Below are 15759 nucleotides of genomic sequence, written 5' to 3' on the forward strand. Positions count from 1 at the left end.
AAAAGAAATATATACAGATAAAATTAGGATTAATTGGCAAAGATGCATAGCAAGAACAGACACCGAAACAAGCCGCCACAGGTAGATGAGAATGTTTAGACGGGCATCGCTGATCCGCCGCGCGCCGCGATAGGCTGGTGAGCGGCTCGCTGGGAGCTTTTAAGGATCCAGACACACAGCCCCTACACCTCCCGACGAAGCAGTTGCGAAACGCGCGTCGAGGTGGGGGCGGTGTGTTCCTGTGTGGCATCCACTTTGACTGGTAACATCCCCGGGTCTCTCCGGTTCACTTTTTTGCTCATTCATAGCATTAGCAGCTCTGCTGTCAGCCATTGACTGCCATTACAGCAGTACACAGAATTGCAGTATTCATGGCATGTTTGCCTTTTGATTAGTCGCTGCTTTGACTACAATGCTTTCCTTATCAGCATGAGTTTACACCTGCAGTGTAATTTACATTACTCCTTTGATCAACTGGTGCCCTCTACAACACGTGTCTTTCATCTGACAAGTTATAACTTTATGTGCATATGGGTATTGTCCCCTGTATATTCACACTTATCTCTATCTTGGATCGTTTTGTGCTGTTTGAATGTCTATGTCTAATCTTTGACAGATTGTAATAACTTACACAAATGATCTTTTATGTAGATGTTATGGCAATATAGGTTAATCTTGTTATTACTGCAGGTGCTCTTTCATATATTGTGTTATATATTATCAACCTACTATCTGAAATTTGTTCTGAGCATGTAAACCATGTTTTCCGAAGAACCCCTGTATATTTATATACGATATATTATATTCATGCTAAGTGGGTCCCCACTTGTTTCACACCGCTCTTTTGTGTTGATTTTAACTCACCCCTTTGTGTATGTCCTTATGTGTTGCGGCCACTTATTAACTGAAATAAACTACTTTTGTATTTTTGCATAAAATTGGGGTATGCTCCTTTATTTAATATACATATATCTTTTTGACTTGGTCAGTCCCTATATATACTGATGGTATGGTGACTTGGGTCTTAGTGACGTTCAATATGATAATTAAGTCCTGTATTCTTTTGGTTCTAATCTATGTTGTTTGGTTGAACGCAGGTTTTGAAATGGATTTTCGTGGTCGTGACGCAGAATGGACTGCACAAATTAAGGATGTCTTTGGCACTGATGCTGGCATTACTGGTACCGTTGACAGGCCCCCCCCCACAATGTCATGAATTACAGGTCCAATTGAAGAGTTTTATGCACAAAAGGTTGAAAGCTTGGTGGAACAAGGCGTCACTCGAGCAATATCTGAGTAGGGACATTGTTCCAAGGGGACTTCGTATCCAGATATTTCCCTCTTATACAGTGGAAGATTCAACCTTCAAATCGAGATGGGAAGAGACCTGTAAAATTTGCTCCCGCACTATGCTGGAGCTATTGATTGGCGCAGACAAGCGTAAAATTGAATTACTAGAGAATGAGATTGAAAAACTCAATGGTGAGATCAGGCAGATAATATCAAGAGATGACCTTATAACTTTTGAAGACGGTCTTAAAAAAGAACTAGACAAATGGGAGACTGAGATTAAACAATTAAAGGGTCAGAAATTTCAGCGGGATGTAAATGACTATAAAAATGGAACCGTATTTAAGTGGCATCAAAATCAGATGTTCTGAGCTGGCTCCCTGAATAGATCTACCTCACAGAGTACCATCGAATCCCTCTCGTCTGGTGAAGGCTCATCTAGATCTTTTGGCCATAGGAGAGATCAAGGGAGATATGGTCATACATACAACAGAATGGAGACCAGAAATTCAACCAAGAGGAAGAAACACTCCTCCAATAAAAGTGACCAACATCAATCCGACTCTTTAAAGGTAATTAACCTTACTGATAAAACCTTAACAAAGGAACAAACTGATGTTTTACAGCTGGGACTCTCCTTCTCTCCAGTTGCCAACTTTGATTGCTTCACCGCCATCAAAGACTTGCAGCTTTTCAGCCGGAAAGTTCTTTTAAAAAAATATCATTCTGGCAGACGCCAGGGACAGGATGGGGATCTATCTAGAGAGGAACGTGAGACACTTAAAATTCTGGAATCCCTACTTGCTGAGCAGGATGGCGGTAACACCTCCATCTTTCCCACACATCTTAAAAAACGCTCAACGGCCTTCCCACCTTTGTCAGCCTGCTCTTCCATCGACATGTTTACCAAATTGGTATCCCAAGAACTTAGAGGTATCTCAGAACAAAGAACCCATGATAACTTAAGTGGACAACAACGTAAGGCCATAAGAGAACTTCAAAATATGGATGATGTGATAATCAAGCAGGCTGACAAAGGTGGGAACGTTGTTTTGTGGTCTAGATCTCAGTATGAGGCTGAAGCATCTAGGCAATTATCGGATAGATCGTGCTATTCCAGATTAGATGGAAATCCTTCGGGGCGTTATCAGGGTGAACTCCTTGATATACTTCAGGAAGCTTTTGACAAGGGTATTATCCCAAAATCTATTTTTGATGGTTTGGTCGTCGAATTTCCCACCATCCCTACCATCTATTTCCTCCCTAAGGTGCACAAGGATTTAGCTTGCCCACCTGGGAGGCCCATTGTCTCCGGCAATAATAATCTTTGTGCACCGGTCTGCAGATTTTTAGATCACTACCTTCAACCTTTGGTGATCAACTTACCATCCTATATCCGTGATTCTACGGAACTACTAAATAGGCTGGATGGTATTATATTCGAAACAGACATCCTAATGGTAACAGCTGATGTCGAGTCGCTGAACACATCTATAAATCATACTGATGGGATTGCAGCCGTGGAGTTTTTTCTCCGAACCACGATGCTTGATAGTCAACTGGTGGACCTCCTGTTATTATTATTAAATTTTATTTTAACACACAATTTCTTTTTATTTAAAGACCGTTTCTATCTCCAAGAGAGAGGAGTTGCGATGGGGGCGTCTTGTGCGCCCTCATACGCAAACCTCTTTCTTGGACATTGGGAACGGTCTATCACATTTCCGGATTCTGATTTTGGCGCAGTCCACATGTGGCTGCGCTTTATTGATGACATCTTTTTAATTTGGCAGGGGGAGGTCCATCAGTTGAATACCTTTATACAGCGGCTTAATGACAATAACAGGAATATCAAACTTACTTTTGTTGCCAGCCCTGAAAAAAATCGACTTTCTGGATGTTGCTATCACCAGGGGAGACGATGGTACCTTGTGCATAGATATCTTCCGGAAAAATACCGCAACAAATTCACTGCTGAGCGCCAGATCCTCTCACCCGTTCCAGGTAATCAATTCTATTCCTACGGGTCAATTCTTGAGGGCGCGCAGAATATGCTCCAATGATGCGCTATTTGAAAAACAATGTGATAACCTAAAGAGGAGATTTGGGGCTAGGCACTATTCACACTCTGTTGTGCAGAAGGGATATATAAGAGCCAAAGAGACAGTACGGGATGATTTATTAAGAATTAAACCCAAAACGAGTGATGACACCATCCGTCTGATTACACCCTATCATGCACAGTGGCGTGAGATGTCAGCCATCATTTCTAAATACTGGCCCATTTTACTGGCGGACCCTGATCTTGCCCCAATCCTCACGCCTAGACCTGCGATTACACCAAGGCGGTCTAGAACATTGAAAGATTTGATTGTTAATAGTCACCATACATCTGTGTCTAATGCCAACTTCCTCACATCTAGTAGCCCAAGATGGGGATCCACCTCGTGTGGTGATTGTGGTGCCTGTCCACAGATGGATCGAGCAACCACTTTTTGGGATTCCTCTCGCTCCAAAAATTTTAAGATCAGACATTTTATTAATTGTCGTACTGTGAATGTGGTGTATTGGGCTACCTGCCCATGTGGGCTCATATATGTGGGCCTCACCACCCGTGAATTCAGGGTACGGATATTAGAGCACATCCGCGACATTAAGAATGCGGCCAAAGCCCAAAAGCCAGAGGAGATTTCATTGCTCAAAAATATATCTCGTCATTTTAAGGACAAACATGGATGCAATTGGAGATGTCTCAAGTTTCGAGGTATTGACAAGGCAATTTTGGGGATCAGAGGAGGCAATGTCAGGAACTTATTATACAAAAAGGAGGCCAGATGGATTACTATTCTTAATACCACTAAGCCAGAAGGTCTGAATGACATTGTCAGTTTTAGACCCTTTTTGCTATGAGGGCTGACTATATTCTCTTCATATTGGACCAACTGTGATTCATTACATTGTCATTCATTCTCATCTACCTGTGGCAGCTTGTTTCGGTGTCTGTTCTTGCTATGCATCTTTGCCAATTAATCCTAATTTTATCTGTATATATTTCTTTTATAGATCTGGTTCCCTGTTTGCTCCCCCTGTCAGCTGCTCTTGGAACAAATTCATTTGGCAAACGGATCTACAATTAAGGATCATCTGGAACTGTTATTGGTGTTTTGTATATGACTCTATTGTGTGAAATTATAATGTATTGTGATTCTTATTACTCACTGACTGTTCCAAACCCCTTTTTGTTTCCATTTGGCTTGCCCTTATGTTTGCCCGATCTTGATATGGTGACTCCAGCTTCCTGCCTGTGCGCGCGGCGGTTCGTGTATGCTTCTCCCCGCCGCACCTGGCGTCCACATGGCTCTCGTGATTGCAGCTGCATCATGATTGTCTTGACTCCAGCGTGTGGTGTGGGACGGGCATCGCTGATCCGCCGCGCGCCGCGATAGGCTGGTGAGCGGCTCGCTGGGAGCTTTTAAGGATCCAGACACACAGCCCCTACACCTCCCGACGAAGCAGTTGTGAAACGCGCGTCGAGGTGGGGGCGGTGTGTTCCTGTGTGGCATCCACTTTGACTGGTAACATCCCCGGGTCTCTCCGGTTCACTTTTTTGCTCATTCATAGCATTAGCAGCTCTGCTGTCGGCCATTGACTGCCATTACAGCAGTACACAGAATTGCAGTATTCATGGCATGTTTGCCTTTTGATTAGTCGCTGCTTTGACTACAATGCTTTCCTTATCAGCATGAGTTTACACCTGCAGTGTAATTTACATTACTCCTTTGATCAACTGGTGCCCTCTACAACACGTGTCTTTCATCTGACAAGTTATAACTTTATGTGCATATGGGTATTGTCCCCTGTATATTCACACTTATATCTATCTTGGATCGTTTTGTGCTGTTTGAATGTCTATGTCTAATCTTTGACAGATTGTAATAACTTACACAAATGATCTTTTATGTAGATGTTATGGCAATATAGGTTAATCTTGTTATTACTGCAGGTGCTCTTTCATATATTGTGTTATATATTATCAACCTACTATCTGAAATTTGTTCTGAGCATGTAAACCATGTTTTCCGAAGAACCCCTGTATATTTATATACGATATATTATATTCATGCTAAGTGGGTCCCCACTTGTTTCACACCGCTCTTTTGTGTTGATTTTAACTCACCCCTTTGTGTATGTCCTTATGTGTTGCGGCCACTTATTAACTGAAATAAACTACTTTTGTATTTTTGCATAAAATTGGGGTATGCTCCTTTATTTAATATACATATATCTTTTTGACTTGGTCAGTCCCTATATATACTGATGGTATGGTGACTTGGGTCTTAGTGACGTTCAATATGATAATTAAGTCCTGTATTCTTTTGGTTCTAATCCACCTTCTACAATCACCTGAGGCTGATCCCTGCACTCCCTAATGTCCCTGTACGAGTCCTTCCTCTCATTGCCGATTACGTGCCTAGACCATGACTTGCACTAAACTTACCCTAGCTAGTGAGAAAGCCAGTGAGAGCACTAGTCTCACCACTGCAATAATACAACACAGATTCAAGAATAGGGGTTACCCTAACAGGTCATCAAAGAAACCTATGCATGGACTTCACAAATTGAAAGGAAGGATTTACTACATCTAAAACCAGGACACTGGACAGTTCGATCTGATTTATCATATATATCAACAACCAGTGGCTGGATCTCCATCGACTTTTGGGCAAGAATTGGAACATTTTACTAATTGAACCTAAACTCAGGAATAGCATCTTCTTGACAGCCTTTTCTCATGGCCAGAAGGGCCTGTAATCTTAAGCACTGTTTTAATAAAATTCATTTTATATATCCTAATGTCAGTTTACAAAGGGGCTTTACATTGAGGGGCTCCTTTGCTTGTGGCAATTGTTCAGTTTGCCCCTTCATGCCAGCAATACACATCTTTTCCCACCCCAATAATCATTGTGATTATCCTTCTCATGATTATACAAATTGTCAGTCCAAAAATGTCATTTAGGGTATGTGCGCACGTTGCTTTTTTACCTGCTTTTTACCTGCTTTTTTTGCTGCTTTTTCTTCTGCGCTGTTTAATGCCAAAATGGATGTGTTCTTCTATTCAAGCAAAGTCTATGGGAATTTGGGTTTCTTGTTCACACTATGTTGTTCAAAATGCTGCCTTTTTGAGGCAGAACTTTGGTCAAAAACTCAGCTTTTCAAAGAAGCAACATGTCAATTGTTTTTGCCATTTGGGTTTTGCACTGCAAAGCTGAGTTTTTGACCAAAGTTCTTCCACAAAAAGGCAGCATTTTGAACAACATAGTGAAGATCTCCTGTTTACAGGTGTATAGCCGTTAATGTTTCTTCTATTCTTTACATATCAGCACTGATATAAGGTGACATTGGTGTCTTTTTCACATATTGCAACCCATTTACATCTGTATTTTGTTTTATGTTTCCGTCTCTTTAAATATAAGCATAACAGGCTATGGTGATTTTACACTTATAAATGTTTTTGTTCCACACTAAAGGTTATTCAAACTATGTGAGATGACTTATGCGTAAATGTACATTCTATGACTTATCAGTATTATACAAAGCCTGTATAACACTTGTGGGTGGCTTTATAATGTTGATACATATGTACACACCTGCAGTTCTTCCTCTTTGGTACGTTATTCGTAGCATGTGGGCATCTATTCTATTTCTTCTCTGCGTCTTTGGAACGCATTGTGTTCCAAGGGAGTTACTGTTGTGGCGCCCCTGACCTGGTCAGGCACCACTGAGTACTGCACCCATGCTGGGGGCAGTATAATACAGGTAATCCAGAAGGCTGACCGAGGTGTGACTACACAGGTGCATAGTAATCAGGTCTCACACATGTACCTTTGGGAGGAATCCTGAGAGCTTCCAGGAGGGGGCATGGCCTCCATGTCCATTCAAGGGGTGTGGTAGAGAGCCTGGTTGCTAGGTTGTGTAGGCAAGAACAGGAGAGGAGGAGCAGTGAGCCAGTTTAGTAAGAGCAGCTCAGGGAGAGCAGACGTGAGGAGCAGACCATGGAGTCTGTCACAAGCTGACAGCGTACGCGCAGTGACTACCGACGGGGGAGTTCGGTCACCTGGTAGTGCCACCCGAAATCCACCCAGAGCTAGAGAGAGCAAAGGGGTGGCAGAGTAAGGGGACTGCCAGGGAGGTACCAGGCCCGCACGGGTAACAGGTCCAAGTGCAGAGATAGATTCACCTTTCTTCTGCCAAACCTGCCTGAGGGGGCACTTCAAACCCTCAAGACAACACCACAGAGTCCGCAGCCACGTAGCAAAGTGAGGGCCCATAGTTCACAGGAGGCAAGCAGCCGGAGTGACCTGGTCCAGGCTACAAGCAAACGGGCCAAACAAAGAAGAAGAGAAAGGCACCAGCTACTTCCCTGGGCGACCCCAGCAGGGCTTCAAGCAGGGGTTACCCCAAAACACAGAAGGGCTAAGGAAGGCTAGTTGGTAGTCACCCTCACAAGTCAGCCTGAAGGACGCCTGATTCCAGCCTGGTTCATCCCAGCTACGCCCGGGTTACTCACCCTGCCACATCAGTGAGTAAAATCCCTGAAAGACTGTTTGGACTGTGCCTGAGTCATTCTGTGCCTTGTGGTTCCACACAACTACACGGGGTCCTGGGGCTTGCCTCACTCTCGGGAGGCCACTACAACTGACTGCACCCACTATCAGCTCCAGGCACCCCTTAATCTGCAGTGGCGGTCACCCTGACCCCAATACCGAGAGTGGCGTCACGACAATCCTAGAAGAAGGTTCCCTACCTGTGACCAGACTGTTCCATCCACGTGGAGTCCCTGAAGGTAATGCACCGACACAACACCTGCGGAGCTTCACATCTGGTGTCACAAACAGGATAAGGACTAGACCTGTAAAGACAGGTGACCATGTGCCTGGGCGGTCCGCTTGAAAAATTGGAAGCGCCGCCATATTGCCACCATGAAAAGCGCGCTGAAAAACAACAGAAGCCCACGCTGATAGAAGTTACCGCCCACGAAGAGGAGTGGCGAGTTGCAGAAAGAGAACCCCTGCAGTGTGCAGACCTTGCAAGAGAGGATGAGAGGCGGATCTGTCCTGAGACGGCGGGAAGAAGCAGCGCTGCAAGAAAAAGAAAAAGTCTGCTTCTTAAAAGAAAAGCTACAGGAAGTGACAGGCCGGTTGCTGATAAGAGAGCTGAAGGAAGAAGCAGAGGAGATGGCGTCTGAACGCAGAGACCCAGAGCCAGGCTCCGCTGCCTGGTGGGATCGGGAGCTTGCCCAGTTCTGCGACCGACTGGAGGCCAGGATCGAACTTTCAGATCAGAGAGGGACGCACGAAGCTTCTGGAGATGGCTACAGTGGTTCGGGCCTACGAGAGGTGGACCGCGCGACAAGTGTCACACCGGGCGGCGACAACTCAGACCCCGATGATGCTACCGATGGGTTAGTCCTGTGTTGTCCCTGCCCGCTCGAGTACCCCGACCCCCGCTGCCATGCCCGTGGTCCCTGGAGAGACGCCCGGCGCAGCGACGCTAAACCAGGCCGTAGCCACGCCAGGTGCGGCCCATCAAGCCCAGGCCGCCACAGTGATGCCATGCCCAGTCCGCCAAGAACCGGCCACAGCAGCGATGCCCGCTGAGACTCCGGCTGCGACCCTGATTGAGACCGCAACGGCGACGCTGAACCAGGCCGCAGTCACGCCAGGTGCGGCCCGCTAAACACAGGCCGCCGCCATGCCAGGTGCGGCCCGCCAAGACCAGGCCGCCGCCATGCCAGGTGCGGCCTGCCAAGACCAGGCCGCCGACACGCAGGGCGCGGCCCGCCAAGACAAGACCGCAAGGTCATCTACCCCGGCCTGTAAGGCCAGAGCAGACACCGCTCCCCAGCCCAAGGAATTGGACCTCACGCTCATGCTGGGCAAGGACCCCGAATACTGGAGGCTGAAGGCCGACCTGGAGGCTCATTTTCCAAAGGAGATGGTGGACCGATATCTGCTCCCTCCACATGCCCACAGGAAGACTCCCGTAACCTCCGCGGCAAAGAGCCCACCGCCCTGGCCTGCTGATGAAAATCCATCCCCAGCGCTGCCACCAGAGGAGTGCTCAGAAGAACTAAGGGGGAGGGGAGGGCAGGAGGCTGAGAAGCTGACCGCAGAGCCATCAGCAGTGGATGCAGCACCAGGTCCAGAGCCAGAAATGCCTCCGTATTCTCGCTGGGAGGAGAGCCCGACACCCCCTGCTGAAGAAGAGCTGACTGTCTTCATGCCCAGTAAGTACATCACCTGGGAGCCTGCAAGCGGTGAGGTGGCAGCCCAGCAGAACCCAACCCGCAAGACACGGCGCCGCAGCAGAACAAAGTTTTCCCCTGCACAGCAGTCTCCAGATAGGAAGGATGAAGTAACAGGCAGAGACTTGGAGGAGAAGAAGTCATTAAGGAGAGCTAAATCTCAAGTCAGAGGCCCCCTTTGTCGTGGAGTTGTAGAGGAATTTAGTTTAAAATCTGGATACGGCTTCATAGTTGCACCTGGCCTGAAAAGAGGCATCTTTGTAATCAGGAGAGACATTAGAGCACACTTGCCTAGAGGACATCCAGGAAGAAACCTGTATATGGGAGACCTGGTAGAATTCACCAAACACCAAGGAGAACGCGGATGGTATGCACTAGATGTTACACCATGCCCCAGAAATCCCTACAGTAACCCTGCTGTCTCAACACTACAAGATAAAGAAAGAGAAAAAGAAACAGAAACAGAAGATGAAGATAGAGAAAATGAAGACAAAAGCAAAGAACCCATTGATGAGACCACTACGGATGATGAGAGAGATGTAGAAAGCAACAGGTGCCGCAGCCCTACAGGCCCAAGCCCTGGTGAAACAGTGGAATCCATGTAAGCAAAGCAAGAAAGTACAAGTTACTGTTTCTGACCAGTTTGCAACGTTCACAAGTTTAAGCACGTGCCCACATGAACTTATGTGAGAAACCCTTTTGCACTTTAACCTATGAACCTTAAGGCTATGAACTGGCTATAGCCACAAACTCTCGCAGTGTAAATAGTTACCCCAGAGGTACCACCACCAGAGCCAACCTGTTTATGGGGCCTGGCTCGCCTGCAACCAGGGAGCACGCCTGTTTATGGGGCCTGGCTCGCCTGCAACCAGGGAGCACGCCTGTTTATGGGGCCTGGCTCTCCACCACAAAGAGGGTACCTGGTCAGCACCAACTGTGGAGGCCGCCTCTACATCCTGCCAGAAGAGGCTGAAGGCGCGGCTCCACCAGGCCAGGTATACCCTGAAACCACCAGACCAGGAAAGCCGCCTCTACATCCTGCCAGAAGTGGCTGAAGGCGCGGCCAACGGGAGAGGAAGATTGGAGGAAAGGTCTGGGGAAGCAGATGGCCTAGACCTGGTTGCCAAAGGACCGGTGACCTACCTCCTGAGAGGGTTTTGGGTGGGTTAACGGACATGTGGGTGGAGGGTGGTGATGTATGGTACCTGGTGGTTTTATAATGTTTTTACAATGTTTTACTGTTTTATGCATTTTAAAATGTTGTCTTGCAGCCCGAGGACGTGCTGGTGATAACTAAGGGGGAATCTGGTGCCCCTGACCTGGTGAGGCACCACTGAGTACTGCACCCATGCTGGGGGCAGTACAATACAGGTAATCCAGAAGGCTGACCGAGGTGTGACTACACAGGCACATAATAATCAGGTCTCACACATGTACCTTTGGGAGGAATCCTGAGAGCTTCCAGGAGGGGGCATGGCCTCCATGTCTACTCAAGGGGTGTGGTAGAGAGCCTGGTTGCTAGGTTGTGTAGGCAAGAACAGGAGAGGAGGAGCAGTGAGCCAGTTTAGTAAGTGCAACTCAGGGAGAGCAGACGTGAGGAGCAGACCCTGGAGTCTGTCACAAGCTGACAGCGTACGCGCAAGACAACACCACAGAGTCCGCAGCCACGTAGCAAAGTGAGGGCCCATAGTTCACAGGAGGCAAGCAGCCGGAGTGACCTGGTCCAGGCTACAAGCAACCGGGCCAAACAAAGAAGGGGAGAAAGGCACCAGCTACTTCCCTGGGCGACCCCAGCAGGGCTTCAAGCAGGGGTTACCCCAAAACACAGAAGGGCTAAGGAAGGCTAGTTGGTAGTCACCCTCACAAGTCAGCCTGAAGGACGCCTGGTTCCAGCCTGGTTCATCCCAGCTACGCTCGGGTTACTCACCCAGCCACCATCAGTGAGTAAAATCCCTGAAAGACTGTTTGGACTGTGCCTGAGTCATTCTGCGCCTTGTGGTTCCGCACACCTACACGAGGTCCTGGGGCTTGCCTCACTCTCGGGAGGCCACTACAACTGACTGCACCCACCATCAGCTCCAGGCACCCCTTAATCTGCAGTGGTGGTCACCCTGACCGCAATACCAAGAGTGGCGTCACGACAATCCTAGAAGAAGGTTCCCTACCTGTGACCAGACTGTTCCATCCACGTGGAGTCCCTGAAGGTAATGCACCGACACAACACCTGCGAGGCTTCACACTGTGTTTAGCGGTACTTCCTCAGAACTCATTCTACCTCACAGTAGCGACGTCTATACTGTTTCTGGTATTTATAGTGCGGCCTGCGCTCATCTTCGGCCACAGGTCACTGGACCATGTACATCATGGTGTTTTGCAGGGTACAACTCTGAGGCATGGAGTTCTTGCACCCTCACCCGGATTTTGCAGGGGCACATCTGTTTGTGTATTGTCGCCATTGAACAAAAGGTATTGCATTCCTTAAACATTTTCCACCTGAATATAGCTGTTCATGATTGATGATTTGATCTCCTCCCTTTCTTTTTATCTCTATTTACTCTACTGCAATATGCATCTGGTATACCCTGATGAAGTCATAAGATATGGCGTAACGCGTGACGTTCAGCCGCTCTCCTCTATTCTACCGTACCCCCTTTTTTGTTCCCCTTTCATTTTCACCGCATCTTAGGGGTCACATGCGTTAAATTATAGTGTTATGTCTTACATGACATGTTAACTCATTTTTTTTCTCTCTGTATGTGATCCTCCCCAAACTCACATGTGATATACTTTATGCTATATTCATAATTTGTATGTATGTGTGAGTTTAGAGATTTATTATGACATATTGTGCTGCTTTTTCATATAAACAGGTTGTGGAGTTACCTTTACACTGGGGTATGTATTCAGCTTTATTGTGAGCTTATGTCATTTTTTTGGGCTAGTTTATGTATCCTAACCTGTTTTATTGTTTTTAATGTGTCACAAGGCTGACTGTGGACTTGCACTTTGAGTAGTAAATAAATAATTTTTCACGCCACATGATCCTTTAAACGCCTACAATTTATGTATTATTCTGGCTCGTCGGTGCCTTACATATACATTTTTCTTTGCCCATTCAATGCCATCTCGGGTATATGGCACAGGCCTGATGTTTCATATTTAGGTGATGCTGGCCTATTTTTGTTTCTTTTTCAGCATAAAGTAAGCCCTCATACGGCTCTACTTGCTGAAAAGTAAAAAAAAGTTATGGCTCCTGGCAGAAGGTGAGAAAAAAAAACAAAAATAAAAAAAAATAACGGAAAATGGAGGTGATAATGGGTGAAAACCTTTTTTTAATTCTCCCAATAGTCTATGAATATAGGTTTTCTATCAGGACAACCACTTTATAGGGAACTTTTATGTAATATAATGACTGGTGAGTGTCTTTAAACTTGATTTTGAGATACAAATTCACTATCAGTTTTTTGTCACATCCCCTTTTTTTTTTTTTTTTTTTTTAAAAATAACCTTTATTCTCAATATTGAGCCATGACGACTTGATGGATAAACACTCTGTAGGAAGATCGATTTTGTGTAATCCTAGATAGGTCCACCAGTGTCTTCACCATTATCTTGTTAGTATCAAGCCATTGGGTAGCTGGTCTTCCTCTTCAACTTGTTGCTTCTTTTTTTCTGACCATGATATTCTTCTTCAATGATTGATCTTTTCATATGATGTGCCTATAGCTGCCACCATTCTCAAGGTAATGGCGGTGGACAGGATATGGGTGGACACACTGTATATCAACTGCTTGTCTAACTCCATACGCAACTTACATCTGGCCACTGCCGAGGTTGATAACAACTGACCATTGGGGGTGCAGAGTCTCAAGCCCACTCGTTTTGATATTGATAAACTCCAATCTGATGATATTGATAGTTCATCAATATGTTAGTATTCGACATCTTTAATTTAGAATTTGTGCACTTGACCCCTTACATGACTTTCAGTGCAAACTTGGAGTTAAAAAAGGTTTCTTTATGTCAAAACTGATGATGTGATACTGAAATCTGGTAAATTCTATCATGAATCAATATTGTTAGATGAAGATTCATAGCAAATCTCAGCTGAATATTTCTATAGCAAATCTGTACAAATGTAATATTAACAAACTCTGCTTTTTATTAAAGACATTTTATTACAATGTACAAAATAAAGAAAGATAACCGTGCAATGATTTAACATGATCCTATTTGTCTTTTAAGGCATATTATGTAATTCTACTGTTCAATTCTACAGACTTGCCATGCGACCCTATGAGGACCAAAATTCATGACATTGTGCAGTGAAACAAGCTAACAAGGCCTTCACAAAGCTCCATTAATTACATTGTTACATAATATGTTTAATGTGAAGCCAAAGAGATACTACAATATGTCATAATGTGTTTTGTATTATACTGTAGACGTGTTCTGTGTGATATTCAGAATATCAGCACCAGAGGGCGCTATATGAAGGAATAATATGCTTTATGCCTATACAACCCTTTTACAAAATTATGTTATAATTACATGATTTATTTTCTGTTATAGAAAAATAAGTTGAATTTTTGGGATACAACACACAATGGATGTCATCCATAGCCTCTTGATTTATAGTTACATCTTTACACACCAATGAGCCTAAACCAGCGCAAAGTCATGTATGTTGTCTTCATCAGATCGCAATGAAGATGACATATCAATCCTTACGCGTTTCTGGATATTACAGATCATTTCTCATGCTGTAGTTAATCAGTTCATTTGACATCTTCTGAGTAAATAGAGGCTATGATACTCAGCGCAGAATGCTGGTGCCTACACACCGACCTCGCTATATAATTACATCATTCATTTTAGCTGCTGTGTACCGATTGCCAAAAGGAAACCCTGATCTCCGAGCAGTATGTCACCGCCTCGGCCCTTCCATCTTAATTTCGAGGTTGCGAATTATACTCTGTACAAATGTTCTGAATGATCTTCCCAACAAACTTATAGAGACTGTCAAATTCATCCACAAAAAATGAATGGTCTTTATCTGGATCTGTGGCAATAGATTCGAGTTCATCTTGCGCTGCCCAGGCCACACCAACAGCATATGCAATGACTCCTGCAAAGAAATGCAAAGGAATAAATTATATATCCCAGGGTTATTTTCTAATTCCTACACATTACCCAATTTCTTCTGCCCTCAACCCTTTAAAGGTTATGCCCATTGGATACGACACATAAATTTAAAGACTTTTGAAATTTACTGCTTATTAAAATTTGCAACTATTCTTGAGATATTAATAGATTTCTTTTTTTTTACAGTTCATTGTTTAGGTGTCACTACACGTACTAGAGGAAAGTCCGGTGTGAGGCCAAACACACAACTTTACAGAGGTAACACCACAACAAACAAGGGGTACACTGGGGACACTTTAACAACAGTGGGCCCTAGTGCTAGCAAGAGGGAAGATGGACACCTCCTTCACTTACCTGCCACTGTACCCTGCACTCCTAGCTAGTCCCTATACAGGTTCCTCACCTGTCACTGAGCAGGAACCTGAAGCCCTGTGTGAACCTACAATAGTCCTGGCTAAGGAGTGGGTAGGTAAGGATCACTAGTCCCATCGCTGCACTGAAACAACACACCAGGGAAAGAAGACAGACAGGTGGAAAACAACAAGCTGCTGCAGTCACCCAAGACTGCAGCCACCACAGCAACTTTAAGAGAGGGCCCAAGCCAGCTCCTTTCACCTCCAGGCCAAGCATCCAAATGAATGAGAATAAGCAGCACCCTCTGCTGGTAGCAGAGGATATATAAAAGGACTGGGAGTGGTCCAAACGGGAAACACCTGAGATAGTAATGAGAATGCTTGCTGGCAGGGAATACTGACATTAACCCTCTCTTCTCCAAAGGAAAGGGAATACAATTAAATAGCAGTGTCTCACAAGGTAAAGTGAGACTCAGACCCAGAACCTGTCACTAAACTCCTATAGCCGAGAGACGACCATGACACTAGGAGACAAACCACTGCTATGATTGGAAGCACTGTTCTGAAGCAGACCAGGATTATGAGGTAAGTCATCTCTGCGGTAACACTGGCCAGCTTCATAACAGTGCTTACAAGTTCAAAAGAAAAAAGCTTGATCTCCAAGTA

At 45.2% G+C, this 15759-nt stretch overlaps 1 protein-coding gene across 2 annotated transcripts in view; it reads right to left on the reverse strand.

Moving 5' to 3' along the window:
• Nucleotides 1-13734: 13734 nt before the first annotated feature.
• The window catches only part of VIT (vitrin), a 124126-nt gene continuing 122101 nt past the window's right edge, over nucleotides 13735-15759 (reverse strand). For both annotated transcript variants that reach the window (XM_075339527.1, XM_075339526.1), the window contains exon 25: nucleotides 13735-14723. In XM_075339527.1, the coding sequence (XP_075195642.1) occupies nucleotides 14545-14723 (179 nt within the window). In that variant the 3' untranslated portion in view covers nucleotides 13735-14544. The remainder of the gene's footprint in view (nucleotides 14724-15759) is intronic.

This window comes from Anomaloglossus baeobatrachus, chromosome 3, assembly GCF_048569485.1.
Source record: "Anomaloglossus baeobatrachus isolate aAnoBae1 chromosome 3, aAnoBae1.hap1, whole genome shotgun sequence".
In the NCBI taxonomy this organism is placed as follows: Eukaryota; Metazoa; Chordata; class Amphibia; order Anura; family Aromobatidae; genus Anomaloglossus; species Anomaloglossus baeobatrachus.